Source organism: Phoca vitulina, unplaced genomic scaffold, assembly GCF_004348235.1.
Source record: "Phoca vitulina isolate PV1807 unplaced genomic scaffold, GSC_HSeal_1.0 scaffold10, whole genome shotgun sequence".
Taxonomy (NCBI): Eukaryota; Metazoa; Chordata; class Mammalia; order Carnivora; family Phocidae; genus Phoca; species Phoca vitulina.
Window position 1 is genome coordinate 46,831,168 of NW_022589713.1, and position 16,582 is coordinate 46,847,749.

The 16,582-nt window shown below is 38.6% G+C and overlaps 1 protein-coding gene across 8 annotated transcripts in view; it reads left to right on the forward strand.

Moving 5' to 3' along the window:
• LRRFIP2 (LRR binding FLII interacting protein 2) overlaps positions 1-16,582 on the forward strand; it is a 109,464-nt gene that overhangs the window by 20,756 nt on the left and 72,126 nt on the right. For all 8 annotated transcript variants that reach the window (XM_032409024.1, XM_032409018.1, XM_032409019.1 and 5 more), the window contains exon 2: positions 178-321. In XM_032409024.1, coding sequence (XP_032264915.1) covers positions 232-321 — 90 coding nt within the window. In that variant the 5' untranslated portion in view covers positions 178-231. The remainder of the gene's footprint in view (positions 1-177; positions 322-16,582) is intronic.

A 16,582-nucleotide genomic window follows, 5' to 3' on the forward strand; every position in this document is an offset into this window, starting at 1 on the left:
TTTAAATATTTTGGAATTTGTTGGAATAATTTTATAGTGAGGAAAAAGTATTTGGTGACTAATTTATATGTAAATACATAAATATAATTTCTCTTTTCTAAAAGTGAATGTATAAAGGAGCTTTAAAATGGTACAAAGAGAAACATCTTAAGTTAATTCTGTTTCTGTTTATTTCAGGGCTGAAAATAGTGAAATCACGTTTCACGGTTAAAAAACTCTTAAGAAGGCAATATGGGGACTCCTGGTTCTGGAAGGAAAAGGACACCTGTAAAAGACCGATTTTCTGCAGAAGATGAAGCTTTGAGTAACATTGCCAGAGAGGTGTGTCTGGAAAACCCCCTCTCAATGTTGAGTTGCACAGTTGGGAACGTTGTAAAAATGTTGGGGGGAGATATATATAGACTTTGATTCACTGAGCTGGTTTCAGAATGCTTACTGTGAATAAGATGTTATATATGGCCTCTAAATACTGTATTAGAATAGAATATAGTTACCATCTCTTTATTTGGATATCTGTTTCTCTTATCTAAAATTAATTTTTCATTTTATTTTTTGTGGATTACTGTGAGGTACCTGTAATGTTTTGAAATTTATAATGAATCTTCAGTATTGAAACTTAAGGTAATTAGAATGTGGAAAATATGATAACTATATTACAGAAACACTCGTAGGCCATACAGTTAACATATTCCAGGAGGCACTGTATAAATGTTGACAGAAACAGTCCTTATTTGGTGTCTGCCCAGATTCAGTTGTTCTAGCTGTTTTTTGAAATACTGCAGTGGAATTTTTATGTTTAACTTTCAGCTAGTACCAGAGCTTCTGGAGCATTTTTGTTTCGGTTTGTTGACAACTCAGAAGAAAGAAAAAAATGGAAAGGGTTGTCACCTATTGAATCACTGGCAACATTTCCTGTTGCATATTGGAAATTTAAGATAACTGCCAGCTGTGATTTCTTATTGAGGTGCCAACTTTGTTTCAGACTCTGACTCTATCTGCAGCTGCAGACCTGACCATAAATTAATCTGGTACAAGAATTGGTTAGAGCATTATTAAATTATATTCTTTTTGTGAGGATTAGTCCCTCACCACTTCCTCTTTGTTATTCTTAGTAAATAGCTCATTTAGGACTAGTGCTATTTCCTTTTGACATATTATACAGTTTTTTTTTGATCCAGCTCATTGTTACATTTTTTTCCTCTGGTAAGCTACTCCGTTAGCTTTTGAATTAGAAGTCAAATTCCATAGAGGGATGTTTGAAGCAAAGAAAAGTTGTCTAAAAACTGTTGGCAAGCTTGTGATACTTTAACAAAATCACTTTTAAAAAATCAAGCGAGATATTTTCAGATAAAGGGGTAAAAAATTCTTTAAAATAAAGTGAAAATGAGATACAAGGATTTTATGTATTTGCACAAATGAAGCATTTTGGAGGCCACATAGTTTTATTTGAAAACTGAAACTACTCAAAATGTTTACTTCCCAAATTAGAGGGATTTACCCAGATTTCTATAAGGAGAGAAAATGTTGGCACCTTCTAGGCTTTATTGTACTGTCACTAAATATTTGAACTCTTTTTTTGGATCTGTAATGCTTTGTTCACAAAGTGGATGCATTCTAAACATTTAACACTTGAGTGCTTTCTATGTGACAGACACTTCTACGCATTTAAGCTGCATTAATTCATTTAATCTTTTTTTTTTTTAAGATTTTATTTATTTATTTGACAGAGAGAGAGACACAGCGAGAGAGGGAACACAAGCAGGGGGAGTGGGAGAGGGAGAAGCAGACGTCCCGCGGAGCAGGGAGCCGGACGCGGGGCTTGATCCTAGGACCCTGGGACCATGACCTGAGCCAAAGGCAGACGCTTAACAACTGAGCCACCCAGGCGCCCCTAATTCATTTAATCTTCACAAAATTCTGAGATTGGTTTTATTATCTCCATTTTAACAAAGAAACCTTTGCACAGAAAAGTTAAGTATCTTTCCTAAGGTCACATAGCCAGAAAATAGCAGAGCTTGGGTTCAAACACGTGAAGTCTGGCTCTAAGGTCTGAGCATTTAACTACTTGCTGTGTTGTGCTGTTTCTCAGTATTCTCCAACTCCCCCATTAATAGTTTCTTTTTTGGTAACTATTCATGATTTTGAAAGTGCTTGCACATCTTGATTCTCACAACAACCTTGTGAATTAGGAAGGATAGATATTATTTAACCTTATTTACAGATGAGGAATCAGACAAAACTGAGAGATAAATGTCTAAAAGATACCAGAGCTGAGGCTCAAAATCAGCTACTTACAGCCATGATTTATTCTACTGTACCATACTGCTTCCAGAAGAGGCAGGCTTTGGAGAGTTCTAAGTGTGGCTTTGAATCCTGCCTCTACTAGTTGCTTCTTGAGTAATTTTGTTAAGTAACTACTATGGACTTCAGTTTTCTCATCTGTAAAATGGGAATAATATTGTCTTCCTGTATTACAGGGCTGTTGTGATGATTAAAGGACACAAAGCATGTAAACCTTTATCATAGTGTTAGGTTTGCAGTTGGCTATTTTGTTGCCTAGTAATAAGTCAGAATTAAAAGTGAGACTAGAGGTAAAATAGTCTTTTTTAAAAAAGAAATTTATTAATATAGGTGTTCTAAAACATGGTTGATCACTAGACTCCCTCAGGGAACTTTTTTAGTGTACAGAGTCCCAGGCTTTACTTGTACTTGCTAAATCAGAATCTGTGGGAGTTGAGCTCAGAAACTTGTATTTAAGTGCGTGTGCGCCCATGCATGCACATATACACACAGACGCACACTTTTCTTCCTGAGGGATCTTGATGGCCAGTCAGATTTGGGAACCATGAACCAAAATGCAGAGAAGAAAACAACAACAACAACAACAACAACAAAAACAAAAAGAAAACCCAAAAACAAAATACAGAGAAGATCCTATCCTGGATGGTCTGTTTTTTATACCTACAGGTTGTTTTCCTCCCTGTATGTTATTATTTTGCTATGAAATAACTTAGTTTAATACAGTTATTAAATCATAAATTATTATATAATAATAAAAGTTATTATTATAAAAGGATTTAAAAGGCCAGTATTTTTAGTTTTTATTTCTATTTTCAGAGCTCTGAATATGAATGTGCCAACTCTTAATAACCTGGTCAAAAGGCTCAGCTTAACCTTCAATATGAAAGGGTCAGTTTCTATTAAGATTCAAGATTTTTATTTGTATGAGTGCCTAATGTGTTATGTAGAGTTTGAAAACTTTAGAGGAACTAGGTTTAGCAGTTTTAATAATTCCTTCATATATTTCTTGTGATTCTTTTTTTTCCTTTAAATAAAGTTTTCATAGCTAATTCTCAGTTGTGCATTCATATATTACGTGGTTGACATTTGCAGATCGCCCCTAATCCTTATTTTCTCCCATATGATCATCCCTTTCACAAAAAAAAAATGCCTGAAACCAAAATGAACAGAACCCCCTTAATGATTAAAAAGGACAAGTAGCTTAATACCCCCTTTTTAATTGTTAAATCTCAACAGTTTAATTTGTCTTTTCTCACTTCAAATTGTTTTTTGAGATAGGGAATGCCATAAATAAAGAAAAATAACCTCTTTTTCCTCCTGCATACTATTTGCTCAGGTTTCTCTGTTCCTCAGTTGGCCACAAGTCAGGGAACTAGAGGGAATGAGGAGGAAAAGAAAGAAAAGGCATAAACATATTCTGCAAACTGGATAATTTGCATGCTGAAATATAGAACTGAGTACATTGTGGTAAAACATACGTAACATAAAACTTACCCATTTTTACAAGTATAGGATTCTGTGGCCTTAAGTACATTCACATTGTTGTGCAACCATTATCACCACCCATCTACAGAGTCTTCATTTTGTCAGACCTGTGTACATTTTAAAAAGATGTTTGGATGTTTGAAGACTGCTCTGTGAAGTCAGGAATGTGGATGGATTTAGAAGCCCCGTCCTGTCTGTAGTAGGCATGTTGCTGCTCTGTGCGGGGAGCATGGGCTGTCATAGCTCTTTGAAGAGCTCAGAGGAGCTGTGTCAGAAGGGGTCACCAGCAAGTCCTCTCGGGTGTCAGAGGACCAATTCACATGCTTTTTTTTTTTTTTCCCCCTTGCTTGTTTGGCTTTGATTGTTCCACAGGTTTGGGGGAAATGCAATTAGAGAGTTGACTTTAAGTGAAACTTACCTGAAAGCACAGAGTGTATCAAATTGGGAACCCTTAGGCAGCTCGCTCTCCAAAGGAGAAAGATGAGGGTAGCATGGAAGCTACTTATGCCCCCTTACTGCAGTTAGTTTGGCAAATATTATGGTGAGTGTTCCCAGGAAAAGAAATTAAGCCTTTTGAGGGGATAGCAAACAGTCTTTTTAAGGCATCACAGAAGCCTGGAATATTACTATTCTCCTTGTTTTAGAGCTGCAGATACGAGGAAAACATGTCCCATGCACATCTCTCCAAATGGAAGTTATCAGAATGTTGCTTATTTTTGGACCTTATGATCTAAAAGTCCTTTTAGCTCTAAAATTCTGTGAGTTCCCTTGAGATCCAGGACCCAAAGAGATTCATGCTTATAATGCGCAGGTCTCTTAAATCTAAAGGATCAATGACAAGCATAGAAATTGATAATCTTTTATAGGAGTTAGAGTTTAGCAAATGGAGTGTTCAGAGACTTTTGTTGTTGAGCAGAATGTACATGTAGACATTGGGTGCATAGACCTACTTGTAATAAAGCAGAAAGGAAGCTTTTATGGCTTTTTGACATTTGTGGCTGCTAGGACTTTCAGATTTCATTTTTTAAAAAAAAGATTTATTTGTTGAGAGTGAGCGCATGAGTGGGGGGAGGGGCAGAGGAGAGGGAGAGAGAGAGAATCCTCAAGTAGACTGATGTCATGGAGCCTGATATCATGACCTGAGCCAAAATCAACAGTTGGACACTTGGATTGCGCCACCCAGGCACCCCCAGATTGCATTTTTCAAAATAGCTTTATTGAGATATATTTCATCCATTTGAAATGTATAATTCAATGGTTTTTGGTATTTTACAATATTGATTTTTTTTAAGTTGTGATTATAACACGTGTAACAAAATTTGCCATTTTAACTATTTGCAGACTACAATTCAATGGCATTCATTGCATTTACAGTGTTGTGCAACCATCACCACTGTCTATTTCTAAAACCTTTTCATTACCCCACAGAGAAACTCTGTAACCATTAAGAAATAACTCCCCATTCCCCCTCTTCCGGATCCTGGTAACCTTTAATAAACTTTATGTCTCTATGAATTTGTCTAATTCTGAATATTCCATATAAGTGGAATTATACAGTATTTTTCCTTTTGTATCTGGCTTTTTTTCACTTAGCATAATGACTTTAAGATTCATCCGTGTTGTAGGATGTATCAGAACTTCATTCCTTTCCCCTCCTTCAAATAATTTCATTCCTTTTTTAAGGCTGAATACTTTTCCACCGTATGTATATATTACATGTGGTTTATCCATTTATCTGTTGATGGACGCTTGGTTGGATTTCATTTTGCTGCCTATGGAAATAACAGCCATCCCAGGCATCTAGTAGTGAGAACCAGAAGTTTGCAGGTTTTGATTATGTATTAGCAGCCTGAACAGAAGGATGCAAGGGCAAGAATTGTGCTTAGTTTAAAAGATACTGTCCACTGTTATTGTTTTATGGAATGATAACCATGATAGCTTGGTAGAACTGATGATCTCATAGTATCTCACTATTTTACTTGAGTAATTTATTCATTTTTAGGGCATGGCAAATTAAGGATAAAAAAACTTGGTAAAGATACCAGTTTTTGAAAATGTAAAGAATTACCATAATCACAATAATTGATCTCAGCTCAGGTCTTGATCTCAGGGTCATGAGTTCAAGTCCTGCATTGGGCTCCATGCTGGGTGTGGAGCCCTAAAAAAGAAAGAAAAAAGAAAAAGGAATAGAGTTTTTAAAAACTGCACAAATTTTGAATGTCATTCATTCAGTAAATGTTTTTTGAGCATCTGTCCTCTGCAGGTGCTATGTCAGATGTGAGGGATAGACAGTGGACAGGTTGAACATAGTCCTTGCCCTCATGGAGCTTATATTCTATAGGGGGAAATAGACATTAAACAAAGAATTACAGAATGGACTAGTTCAATTTTCAGTTCCCTTTTTTCTTTAAAATTAATGTCTACATTTAACATGGTAATTTCTGTCTTGAAAGCTATGATTGTCAGTGTATGTCACAGTGGCATTTTCAGAATTGAGGAAATACAGTAATCTATTTACAACTGTGTTAAGCGCTTTGAGTGGACAGTAAATGATTTTATTAAAAAGTGTGTGATAGGGGACTTGACATGTTTGGGGGCTTTGGGAAGGCTTCCCTGAGCCCTTTCAACTGGGTTCTGAAGGATGAATGGAATTATTGAGGGGAAAGAGTTGTCAGATGTGGGAAAGAGCTTTCCAGTCAGAGGGAAGAATGTGTGACAAGCTTTTGAGCCTGAAAGAGTATGGAGAATTCGAGGAATAATAACAACAGCTAACATGTACTGATTACTGAGCTCATATTACATACCAGTCACTGTCCTAAGTTCTTTATTTTATTGATTATGAATGCAGGGCATGGAGAAGTGAAGTAACTTGCCCAAGGTCACACAGCTAGAAAGGTAAGGCTGAAATTTGCACTTAGGCTCCTCTGCTTGTAAACGATTGTGCCTCCTGTGAGGTACTGTTAACACTAACATGCACAGCAAGGAGGAGAGTAGCCAGGGAGTAGGCACGAGCCAGATCATATAAGCCAGTGGTTCTCAACCGAGGGTGATTTTGTCCCCCACAGGACATTTGGTAATATGTGGAGATATTTTTGTCTGTCCTAACAGGAGGAGGGGTGTGCTACTGGTGTTTGTGGGTAGAGACCAGGGATACTCATACACATCCTGCAATGCCCAGGACAGCCCCCCACAACAAAGAATTATCTGGCCCAAATAGTCAGTAGTTGAGAACCCTGTTACAGGTTCTTATAGAGTGTATTTAGGATTTGGGTCTGTGTCCGAAGAACAATGGAAAAACGTTGTGAAGGGTTTTGTGTAGGGGTATGACTTGATCATATCTGTGCCTTAAAAGGATGACTTTAGTGCAGATTGGAGAGTATATCTATATCAGAAAGGATATTAGTGGATATGGGGAGATGAGTTGTGAGACTTTCAGAGGCAGTGGGGGCCTGGCCCAGAGGGACGGCAGTGGGGATGGTGAGAGATGGTTGGGACGGAGAAGTAAGTAGTCGATGCTCAGTGAGTGATTGTGTTTGAGTAGTAGAGGGGGGAAAGTTTGGATTGTGCCTCTGGGTGGTGGTAGGGATCATTTGAGTGGGAAGGAGTCTTGAAGAGGGAGGACCATGGACTTATGTGGTATGTGTTGTATTTAAGGTGCCTGTGAGGCATCTAAGTAGAGACTGAAGAGGCAGTTTGCGGATATGGATCAAGAACTCTAAGGAGAGGTCTGGGCTGTAGATAAACACTGAGACCTGTGAGCATGTAGAAGGTAATTGAAATCATGAGTGTGGATGAAATTTGTCTAGGGAGGAAGTGTAGAGTTGAAAATAATCACTCCTAAAAAAAAAAAGAAAATAATCACTCCTCAGGCTGAGTCCTAAGGCCACTCCAGGACTTCAAGGTCAAGTCTTGAGTCTTTCTTAATTCTGAAACTTTTTTGGTCATCCTTTTGTGCTCGGTTCAGATTGTTCTGTGCAAATCGGATTTGTCTGGAAAGCTAACTTCACAGGAGGCATAATGACTCTTATTTAAAATGCTTTTGAGTGTTCTCAATGGTGGTACACAAAAATTTATTAAAAATTATGAAATGTAAATTAATTTTTTAGAGTTACGAAAAGTGACCTTTTTTAAATTTCTCCCTGGTTAAAAAAAAATTCTTACTGTCTTTATTAAACAAATCCTTCAAAAGAATAAATCTATGTTGTTGTTTTTGATCATTTAGAATTCCTTCCAGTGGCATTAGTGCATGAATTCAGCCAATTCCCATTGCGTGCATACCTTTGTCCATTTTTTTCCCTGTTCACCCCTAGAACTAAGTCAGAGCTCAGGCTCTGTGATGGCCAGTGTCACTCTGAGTATCTTGCTTTTCCTTGATTTGTTCTTCTAACCAGAATTAACAAGACTGCGTTTGTGTGAGTGTGATTGAAAAATATCTTGTATAGCATTCAGTTGTCATAATCCTCACCATTCCTGTGACTTAGAGGAATTTGGGGAAAAATATTCAAATAGCACAATATCAGTAACCTAAACGTGAAGACATTATTTGCAACACCCTTTTTCTTCCCCCAAAGTATTTCTATGAGAACTATGATTCACATTTTCCCCTTTGGTTAGATATGTCACTGCAGATCCAGAATTTCAATTCTCCTGAGCTGTCTATTTATTGGGTTGTATTCAGACCTGAGTAATATAGTCTATAATCTTAAATTTCCTCTCTCATTCCAAAATAATATTTTGCTATCAGAAGGTCTCTAAGTAAAAGGAAGATACAGTTTTTTGACATCAGAAGAAAATGGCTTAAAGTCCGTAGATTTTTATCTAATACATACAGGTATTTGTACTCAGAATTTATATAGTTGGTTTTCAGCTACCAAAAGCTTTTTAAAAAGTAGTTAACCATAATTACATTGTAAGATCTAATTAAGAAAAATGGTACCTGAGGGGCGCCTGGGTGGCTCAGTCGTTAAGCGTCTGCCTTCGGCTCAGGTCATGATCCCAGGGTCCTGGGATCGAGCCCCGCATCGGGCTCCCTGCTCCGCGGGAAGCCTGCTTCTCCCTCTCCCACTCCCTGTGCTTGTGTTCCCTCTCTCGCTGTGTCTCTCTCTGTCAAATAAATAAAATTAAAAAAAAGAAAAAAAAAAGAAAAAAAACAAATGGTACCTGAGATTTTTCTACTAAAGGGAAGTTGCTAAGAAATTGAGTAATGATTTTGTTAGTCTGGAAACCATAGCAACACAATAAATATTATGTCTCTTAATTTGTCTTTCAGGGTTCTTTGGCATGAGTGTCATGGAAAAATAAACAAAATTAAACACAGTAAACTCTGAGTCTTAGCTACCTGAATTAGTCATTTTCCTTGAATGTTTCACTTTCTAGAATTTTGTATTATACATTTCTTGAAATTAAAGCATAGTCTGTAAAGATACAGATTATTTTTTGTATTTCTTACTCACGCCAGTTGCATGGGTTTTATATTATGGGTATACATGCAAGTTGGCAGCTCTGCATTTGGCTTGATTAAGTGCATTTCTGTCAAATTATGAATTTTTAATACATTTTTTTAAGATTTATTGATTTTAGAGAGAGAGGGAGAGCGAGCTCATGCGTATGAATGGGGGGGAGGGGCAAAGGGAGAGGGAGAGAGATCCTCAAGCAGACTCTCGGCTGAGCGTGGTGCTGACTTGGGGCTAGATCCCAGGACCCTGAGATCATGACCTGAGCCAAAATCAAGAGTCGGCAGCTTAACCTACTGAGCCATCCAGGCACCCCTCAAATTATGAAATTTTAATTTGCCTCTCTTGAAAAGTGTTACATGATGACAGTAGGACAGAATTTTAAAGCTAGAGGTTTCCTTTCTTTTAAAGGCATTTGAGTGTGGGTTTTCATGTACTTCTCTTTGAAAATATTAAATGCAGGAAGGTTTTGATAATAGTATAACTACCCATGAGTCTACCACCCAACGTTAACTGATACCAGTGTTTTTTGATAATTGCTTCAGGTTAAAAAAGCTAAGGAAGGGAGAAAGAAGACATTATAAACGAAGTTTAGGGCCCCTTTTTCACTTCCTAGGCCTCTCTTTCCACCCCCCCTTTACCCAACAGTGAACCACTATAATAAAATCATAAAATTTCCTTCCTGTGTTCTAAAAGCTCGAATACATATCTCCATAAACAGTATTGTTTTATGGGTTTTTGGGTATTGTTTTCCAAGTGCTCAATAGGCATGTGGGTGTGAAACAAGTAGAACCATGTGGGAAGCTGCCAGAATAACAGCTCAGTATGGCTGGAGAGAGGTTGGGGAATGGGAGGAGATAATGCTGGAGAGACCGTAGGGCCAGTTATGAAGGGATTTGTGTGCTGAGGAGTTTAAATCTGATTTTGGAAGCTGTGGAGGAGCCATTGAAGAGTAAAAGATTTTTCGGATTTGATTTGTCACACAATTGCTTTAGCCATCATATGAAGAATGACTGGAGTAGGAGGCAGAAAACTAGCTGGGAAGCTGCTGTGGTCATCTTGGCAAGAGGTGCCGAGAGCCTGAATTAAGGCAGTAATAGAATGGAGAGGAAAGTTTGGATGGCAAGAACAGTAAAGAGAGAATCTTGAAGGGAGCTATGTAGTTGAGGTTTGGTGACTGAATGTGGAGGGAGGGTAAAAAAGAAGGAGGAGCCTTGTGATGATTCTTTATCTCAGTTTTTGGGTAACTGCACAGCTACCAAGGAATAAAGAGAGGAAGAGGAAGTTGAAGGGAAAGATTATAAAGTCAATTTGTGATACACTGAGCCTGAGGTTCCAGTGGGACAGCCTCAGTGGTTCATAGCTAGTTGGAGCAGGACTGTGGGAGAAAAGTCTGAGTTGGACATAAAGATTTGCAGATGATCAGTATCATGGCGAGAGGTGGGGGATGGAGGGGGAGCATAGAGTGAAAAGGGAGATCAAGCCCAGAAGCTTTAGAGCTTTGGAGCTCATGATAAATTCTGAGGAAGAGAGGTCGGAGAGTCAGGGGTAAAACTGGGCGATTAGTATTGCAGAAAGCCAAGAGATGGGAAATATAAGAAGGAATTGAGTGGTCAGGGATGTTGGAAGTCCAGAAAGGACAAGTGAGGTAAGAATAGAAAAATCCTATTGGGTTTGGTAGTTACAGGTCATTAGTGACTTGCAGGAGCAATTTCAATAAAATTATTTGGGCAGAAGCCAGAATGCAGTCACGTGGAGAAAGTGGGAAGCGAGGAGGAGGTGTAAGAAAAGTTGGCTATGAAGAGAAGACAAGGCAGAATCGAACCAGGATGGGATTGTTTGTTTTTATTTGTTTTTGAAAGATGAGAGGGAGTTTGAACCTATCTAATGAGAAGAACAAGCTAATAGAGGAGAGAGTGAAGATGGAGAAGAGAAATCACATAGTTGAGGCAACCTCCCTCAGGAAGATGGATTTCATATCATAACATGGAGTGTGTGTGTGTGTGTGTGTGTGTGTCTCAGGAGGGATATAGTTATATATGTTTTATATTTATAGTTATATGGCTTATAATTCTCTTGCCTTTGAATTTTAGGATGATGGATTCAAACTATTTTTTTTTTTTTTGGATCCCAATGAGGGGATTGAATTTACAAGCCTGAGATGAGATTGAGTTGGATGCTTAACTGACTGAGCCACCCAGGTCCCCTTTTTTTTTTTTTTTTTTTAAAGATTTATTATTTGAGAGAGAGCACAAGCGGGTAGGAGGGGCAGAGGGAGAGGGAGAAGCAGACTCCCCGCTGAGCAGGGTGCCCAATGCAGGGCTCGATCCCAGAATCCTGGGATCTTGACCTGAGCCGAAGGCAGACGCTCAACCAACTGAGCCACCCAGGTGCCCCAACAGGATCGGTTTCAGTTGAGTTTCTTACTTGGGATGCCACTGGGAGCCACAGTGAGTTTATTTTAGCCTGTTCTCCTATGCTTATTTTACCAAAAGAGTAACAGAATCCAAATTTGTATAAGGATGCTTTTGGGCATTGGACACCACAAAATACATTATGGCTAATTGTATTTTATTTTGGGATGTTTTATCTTGCTTGTTCCTTGGTGTTTTAGGCAGAGTAATTCAACAGTGTGTAGTATGGAATAGCAAGGGTAGGAGGAGAGTGGGAATGGAGAAAGTGAAGTTAGAATTAGGAAATGAAGTATTCTAGCTGAAAGTGGTAAGAGCCTGCTTGGAAGAGTGGGGGGAGTCTCTTGGAATGGAAATTAAAGGTGGTTGGAAATGGAAAATCAAGGGATATTGCAAAGTAAGATTTGGTTAGGAAGTAGGAGGCCCTGCGACCTTGGGTTTTGAACAAGTGTGACAAGAGTTCCATTTCTTGAGATTGGAAAATAGGGAAGCAGAGCCTATGCCCTGGAAGATAAGGTATCTATGGTCTATGTTTGATGTTTTAAAGATCTGCTAAACTATTTTACCTTTCCAGTGTATAGGGTTCTGATTTCTCCACATCTTTGCCAACACTAGTTATTTTCTCTTTAAATTTTTTTAAATTTTAGCCATCCTACTGGGTGTGAAGTATCTCACTGTGGTTTTGATTTGCCTTTCCCTAATGGCTAATGATGTTGAGTATCTTTTTATGTGCTTATTGGCCATTTGTACATCGTCTTTACAGAAACGTGTATTCAAATCCTTTGTCCATTTTAAAATGGAGTGATTTATATTTTTGATTGCATCTCATCCACTTTCTTCTCTTCTCCTTTTCTTTTTTTTTCTTTTCCTTTCTTTTCCTTTCCCTTCTTTTCTCTTCTCTTCTCTTCTCTTCTCTTCTCTTCTCTTCTCTTCTCTTCTCTTCTCTTCTCTTCTCTCTCCCCCCCACGTTTTTATTTAAATGCCAGCTTCCTCGATGTGGCTTTTTCTCTCCCTCTAGTTGTGCAGTTTATTCTGTCAGTTCTCAGGTCCATTTCATGGGTATTCAGAATGATTTGATAGTTATCCAGTTGTGTTCTAGGGATAGGCAAGCATAGGGTCCATTTGCTGCCATCTTAGCTTGCAAATCCACTTTGTTTTCTTAAATTCCAGAAGAGCATAATACCAAATCCTGACGGTGAAGGAAAAGTCCTTAAAGTAGAAGTATTCAAACCATAGTATGTGGTTAGTTCTCAGCTTTCCTAGAAGTTCTTTCTAGAGAATTTTAAAAAATTTATTTATTTATTTTTTTAGAAGTTTTTAAGAGGGAGAGAGAGTGCAAGCGGGGGGAGGGCCAGAGGGAGAGGGAGAAGCAGACTCCCCACTGAGCAGGGAGCCTAATGTGGGGCTCAATCCCAGGACCCTGAGATAACAACCTGAACCGAAGGCAGATGCTTAACCGACTGAGCCACCCAGGCGGCCCAAGAATTTTTTTAATTTTTTTATTTGAGAGAGAGATGGGGAGAGAGCAAGCATGAGCCGGGGAGGGGCAGAGGGAGAGGAAGAGAGAATCTTAAGCAGGCTCCAAGCTCAGTGTGGAGCTGGTTGCGGGGCTCAATCTCACAACCCTGAGATTATGACCTTAGCTGAAATCAAGAGTATCAAGAGTTGGATGCTTAACCAACTGAGCCACCCAGCCCCCCCCCGAAGTTTTCTTTTCTTTTCTTTCTTTTCCTTTCTTTCTTTCTTTCTTTCTTTCTTTCTTTCTTTCTTTCTTTCTTTCTTTCTTTCTTTCTTTCTTTCTTTAAGATTTATTTACTTATTTGAGAGAGGGAGAGAGAATGTGTGCATGTGGATGTACATGCAAGTGGAGGGAGGGGTAGAGGGACAGAATCTTCAAGCAGACTCTACTCTGAGTGGGGAGCTTGATGTGGGGGCTTGATCCCAGGACCCTGAGATCATGACCTGAGTGAAACCAAGAGTCCAACGCCCAAACGACTGAGCCACCCAGGCACCCTTAGAAGTTCTTAGTTATGATTGTACGATTCCTAATTATTAGTTGAGTTATAAAGTGAACAGCCAACAAATTTAGAAGGTTTCTGAATTAATACAACCTAAAGCAATTTGTTCCAGGGGGGATCAAGTCCCATGATTTTTGCTATCATTTTATTTTTCCATTTCCCCAAGCATTTAGTGGGAAATGGATTTAATTCTATTCAAATATATCTTTGCTTTTTGTTTTATCATTTTCACTGTTCTAAGAAGAATAGATTTCTATACTTATATGATTGCATATTTCCTTTAGTCATTCTTACTGTGCCTAATATTTGAAAGCATAATGATGAGAAAAATTTTTAGAAATCTAGTCCATTGACCTACTTGATTTCACAAGTAACTTCTGAACCTGAATTTCCAGTTCCTAAATTTTCCTATTAACTTTATTTTAAAAGTTTGAGTCATATAGAGCTTAAAGACTCTACAAATACTTAAATGAATTAGGCTCCTGAATAATTCTGATTTCATGTCTTATGGTAACTTTAACTTTTTTTGTGGTGAAATACATAACATAATTTGCCATTTTAATCATCTTTAAGTATACAATTCAGTGGCATTGAGTACATTTACATTGTTGTGCATCCAGCACTATTCTCCATCTTCAGAACTTTGTCATCATCCTATACTGAAACTGTGTACCCATTAGATAAAAATTCCCCATTTCTCCCTTCCCTCCAGCCCCTCAGAACCACTGTTCAACTTTCTGTGCCCATGCCATTTGATTATTCTAGGTACGTCAAATACGTAGAATCATACAATATTTGTACTTTCGTGTCTGGCTTGTTTTACTTAACATAATGTTTTCAAGATTCATCCATGTTTTAGCATGTGTCAGAATGTCCTTCCCTCCTGGATCATATTCCACTGTATGGATATAACACATTTTGTTTATCTATGCATCCATTGATGGACACTGGGTTGTTTCTACTTTTTGGCCATTATGGGTAAGGCTGCTTTGAACATTGGTATACAGATATCTGTTTGAGTCTCTGCTTTCAGTTCTTTTGTGTATGTATCCAGAAATGGAATTATCAGATCAAATGGTGATTCTATGTTTAACTTTTTTTTTTTTGCCAACTTTGTTTTAAACTTCATTAATTTTTGTGACCCCTTATTCTTATATCTCATTTATTTTATACCTGTGTGTGTAAAGTGAATGTGTAGAAATCATGCAGTTGTATTCTGAGGGGAAGATGCTAGTGTTACTACCTGGAAGTATGCTTTGTGTACCTATAATTTATCTATTTAAAAATGCATTGGCGGGCGCCTGGGTGGCTCAGTTGGTTGAGCGACTGCCTTCAGCTCAGGTCATGATCCTGGAGTCCCGGGATCGAGTCCCACATCGGGCTCCCTGCTCAGCAGGGAGTCTGCTTCTCCCTCTGACCCTCCCCCCTCTCATGTGCTCTCTCTCTCTCTCATTCTCTCTCTCAAATAAATAAATAAAATCTTTAAAAAAAAAAAAAAAAATGCATTGGCACAAGTATAGAGTACATGTTTTGTCTACTGGATTGGAATCACCTTTTGCTTTTTGCTACTCCTACTCTCAGTACTACTTCAGGCATCTGGTAGCAATGTGTAGAAAAATACTAAGATGAAGTACTTTTATTTTTTATTTATTTTTTAGGATTTTATTTATTTGACAAAAAGAGCGAGAGAGGGAACACAATTGGGGGTGGGGGGGTGGGAGAGGGAGAAGCAGGCTTCCCGCGGAGCAGGGAGCCCCGTGTGGGGCTCGATCCCAGGACCCTGGGACCATGACCCGAGCCAAAGGCAGATGCTTAATGACTGAGCCACCCAGGCACCCCAAGATAAAGTATTTTTAGATCCTGTTTACCTTTTTTAAGCTTGTTTAGTGGCCTTCTTCAGTACCATCTCCAAGGGAGGCATATCTGAGTTTGGATAAAGTTGGCTAAGGAACAAAGGGAAGGGTATTTTTGTGGCTCTGAAGCCCGTGTTCTTTCTGTTACACAGCAGCCAGGTTCCCTTTCCTTTGTGAAAGAAATCTTATCAGAGAGTAGATTTCATTTATCTATAATTTAGGTTTGGTGAGAGAAAACTGGTGAGCTATTTTAGCATAGAATGTACAGAATTGGCCATCGATCTTGGAAGGATGAAGTGGGCATTCTGAATACATTTCTAAAGAAGGCTACAAGTACAAAGCATGGAAATGACAGTCCCTACACATTGCCATGGCTTTGCTGAAGTTAAAAAAAAAGTTTGAAAATTTTCCCCGGAAAAATGATACTTTGTAATTTAAAACTGTATTTGCTATCTGCTGAACTTAACCTTGAAGTATTTTTCTATAAAATATGAACTCTAGTAAGAAAGTGGTGTCTACCAGTAGTCAGAGGGTTAAAGAAGGTAAGAATAGCTTTTTTAAAAGATAGAGGCCAATGAAAAATTCATGTGAGAAGATTAATTGCTCTGGTCATGTTATTGTTTAGAGTTTGAGGTTTGCAGATAACACGTTTAGGGTTTGTGCTACTAAAAGGCCAGCTAGGCATACTGGGAAAGTGCCAAAATTGGGGTAGTTGAATAAGTGTTAACTCTTAAGCTGTCTCCTCTTCTTAGAAGCCTGCCAGGATCTTGCCAGGGAAAACGAATTGCTCTCTACTTCATGCTCCTTCCCTTAGCGTTGTGTTTCCATGTCCCTCAACTAGATTGAGGACTTCTTTGGGGCAGAGGTGTCACATCTTACCCTGTATTTTCAGCACTGAACATAATTGCTTCCGTACAATAGACCCTTTTAAACATTGGCTGAGTCTCTTAATGTGAGACTTGGGCACAAATACAACACCACAGGAGAAGCGGCTATTGTAGTTATCAGGGGGCGATCTGAATCAGAGTTAGGGTGTGGCTGAGAACAGAGGAAACCACTGC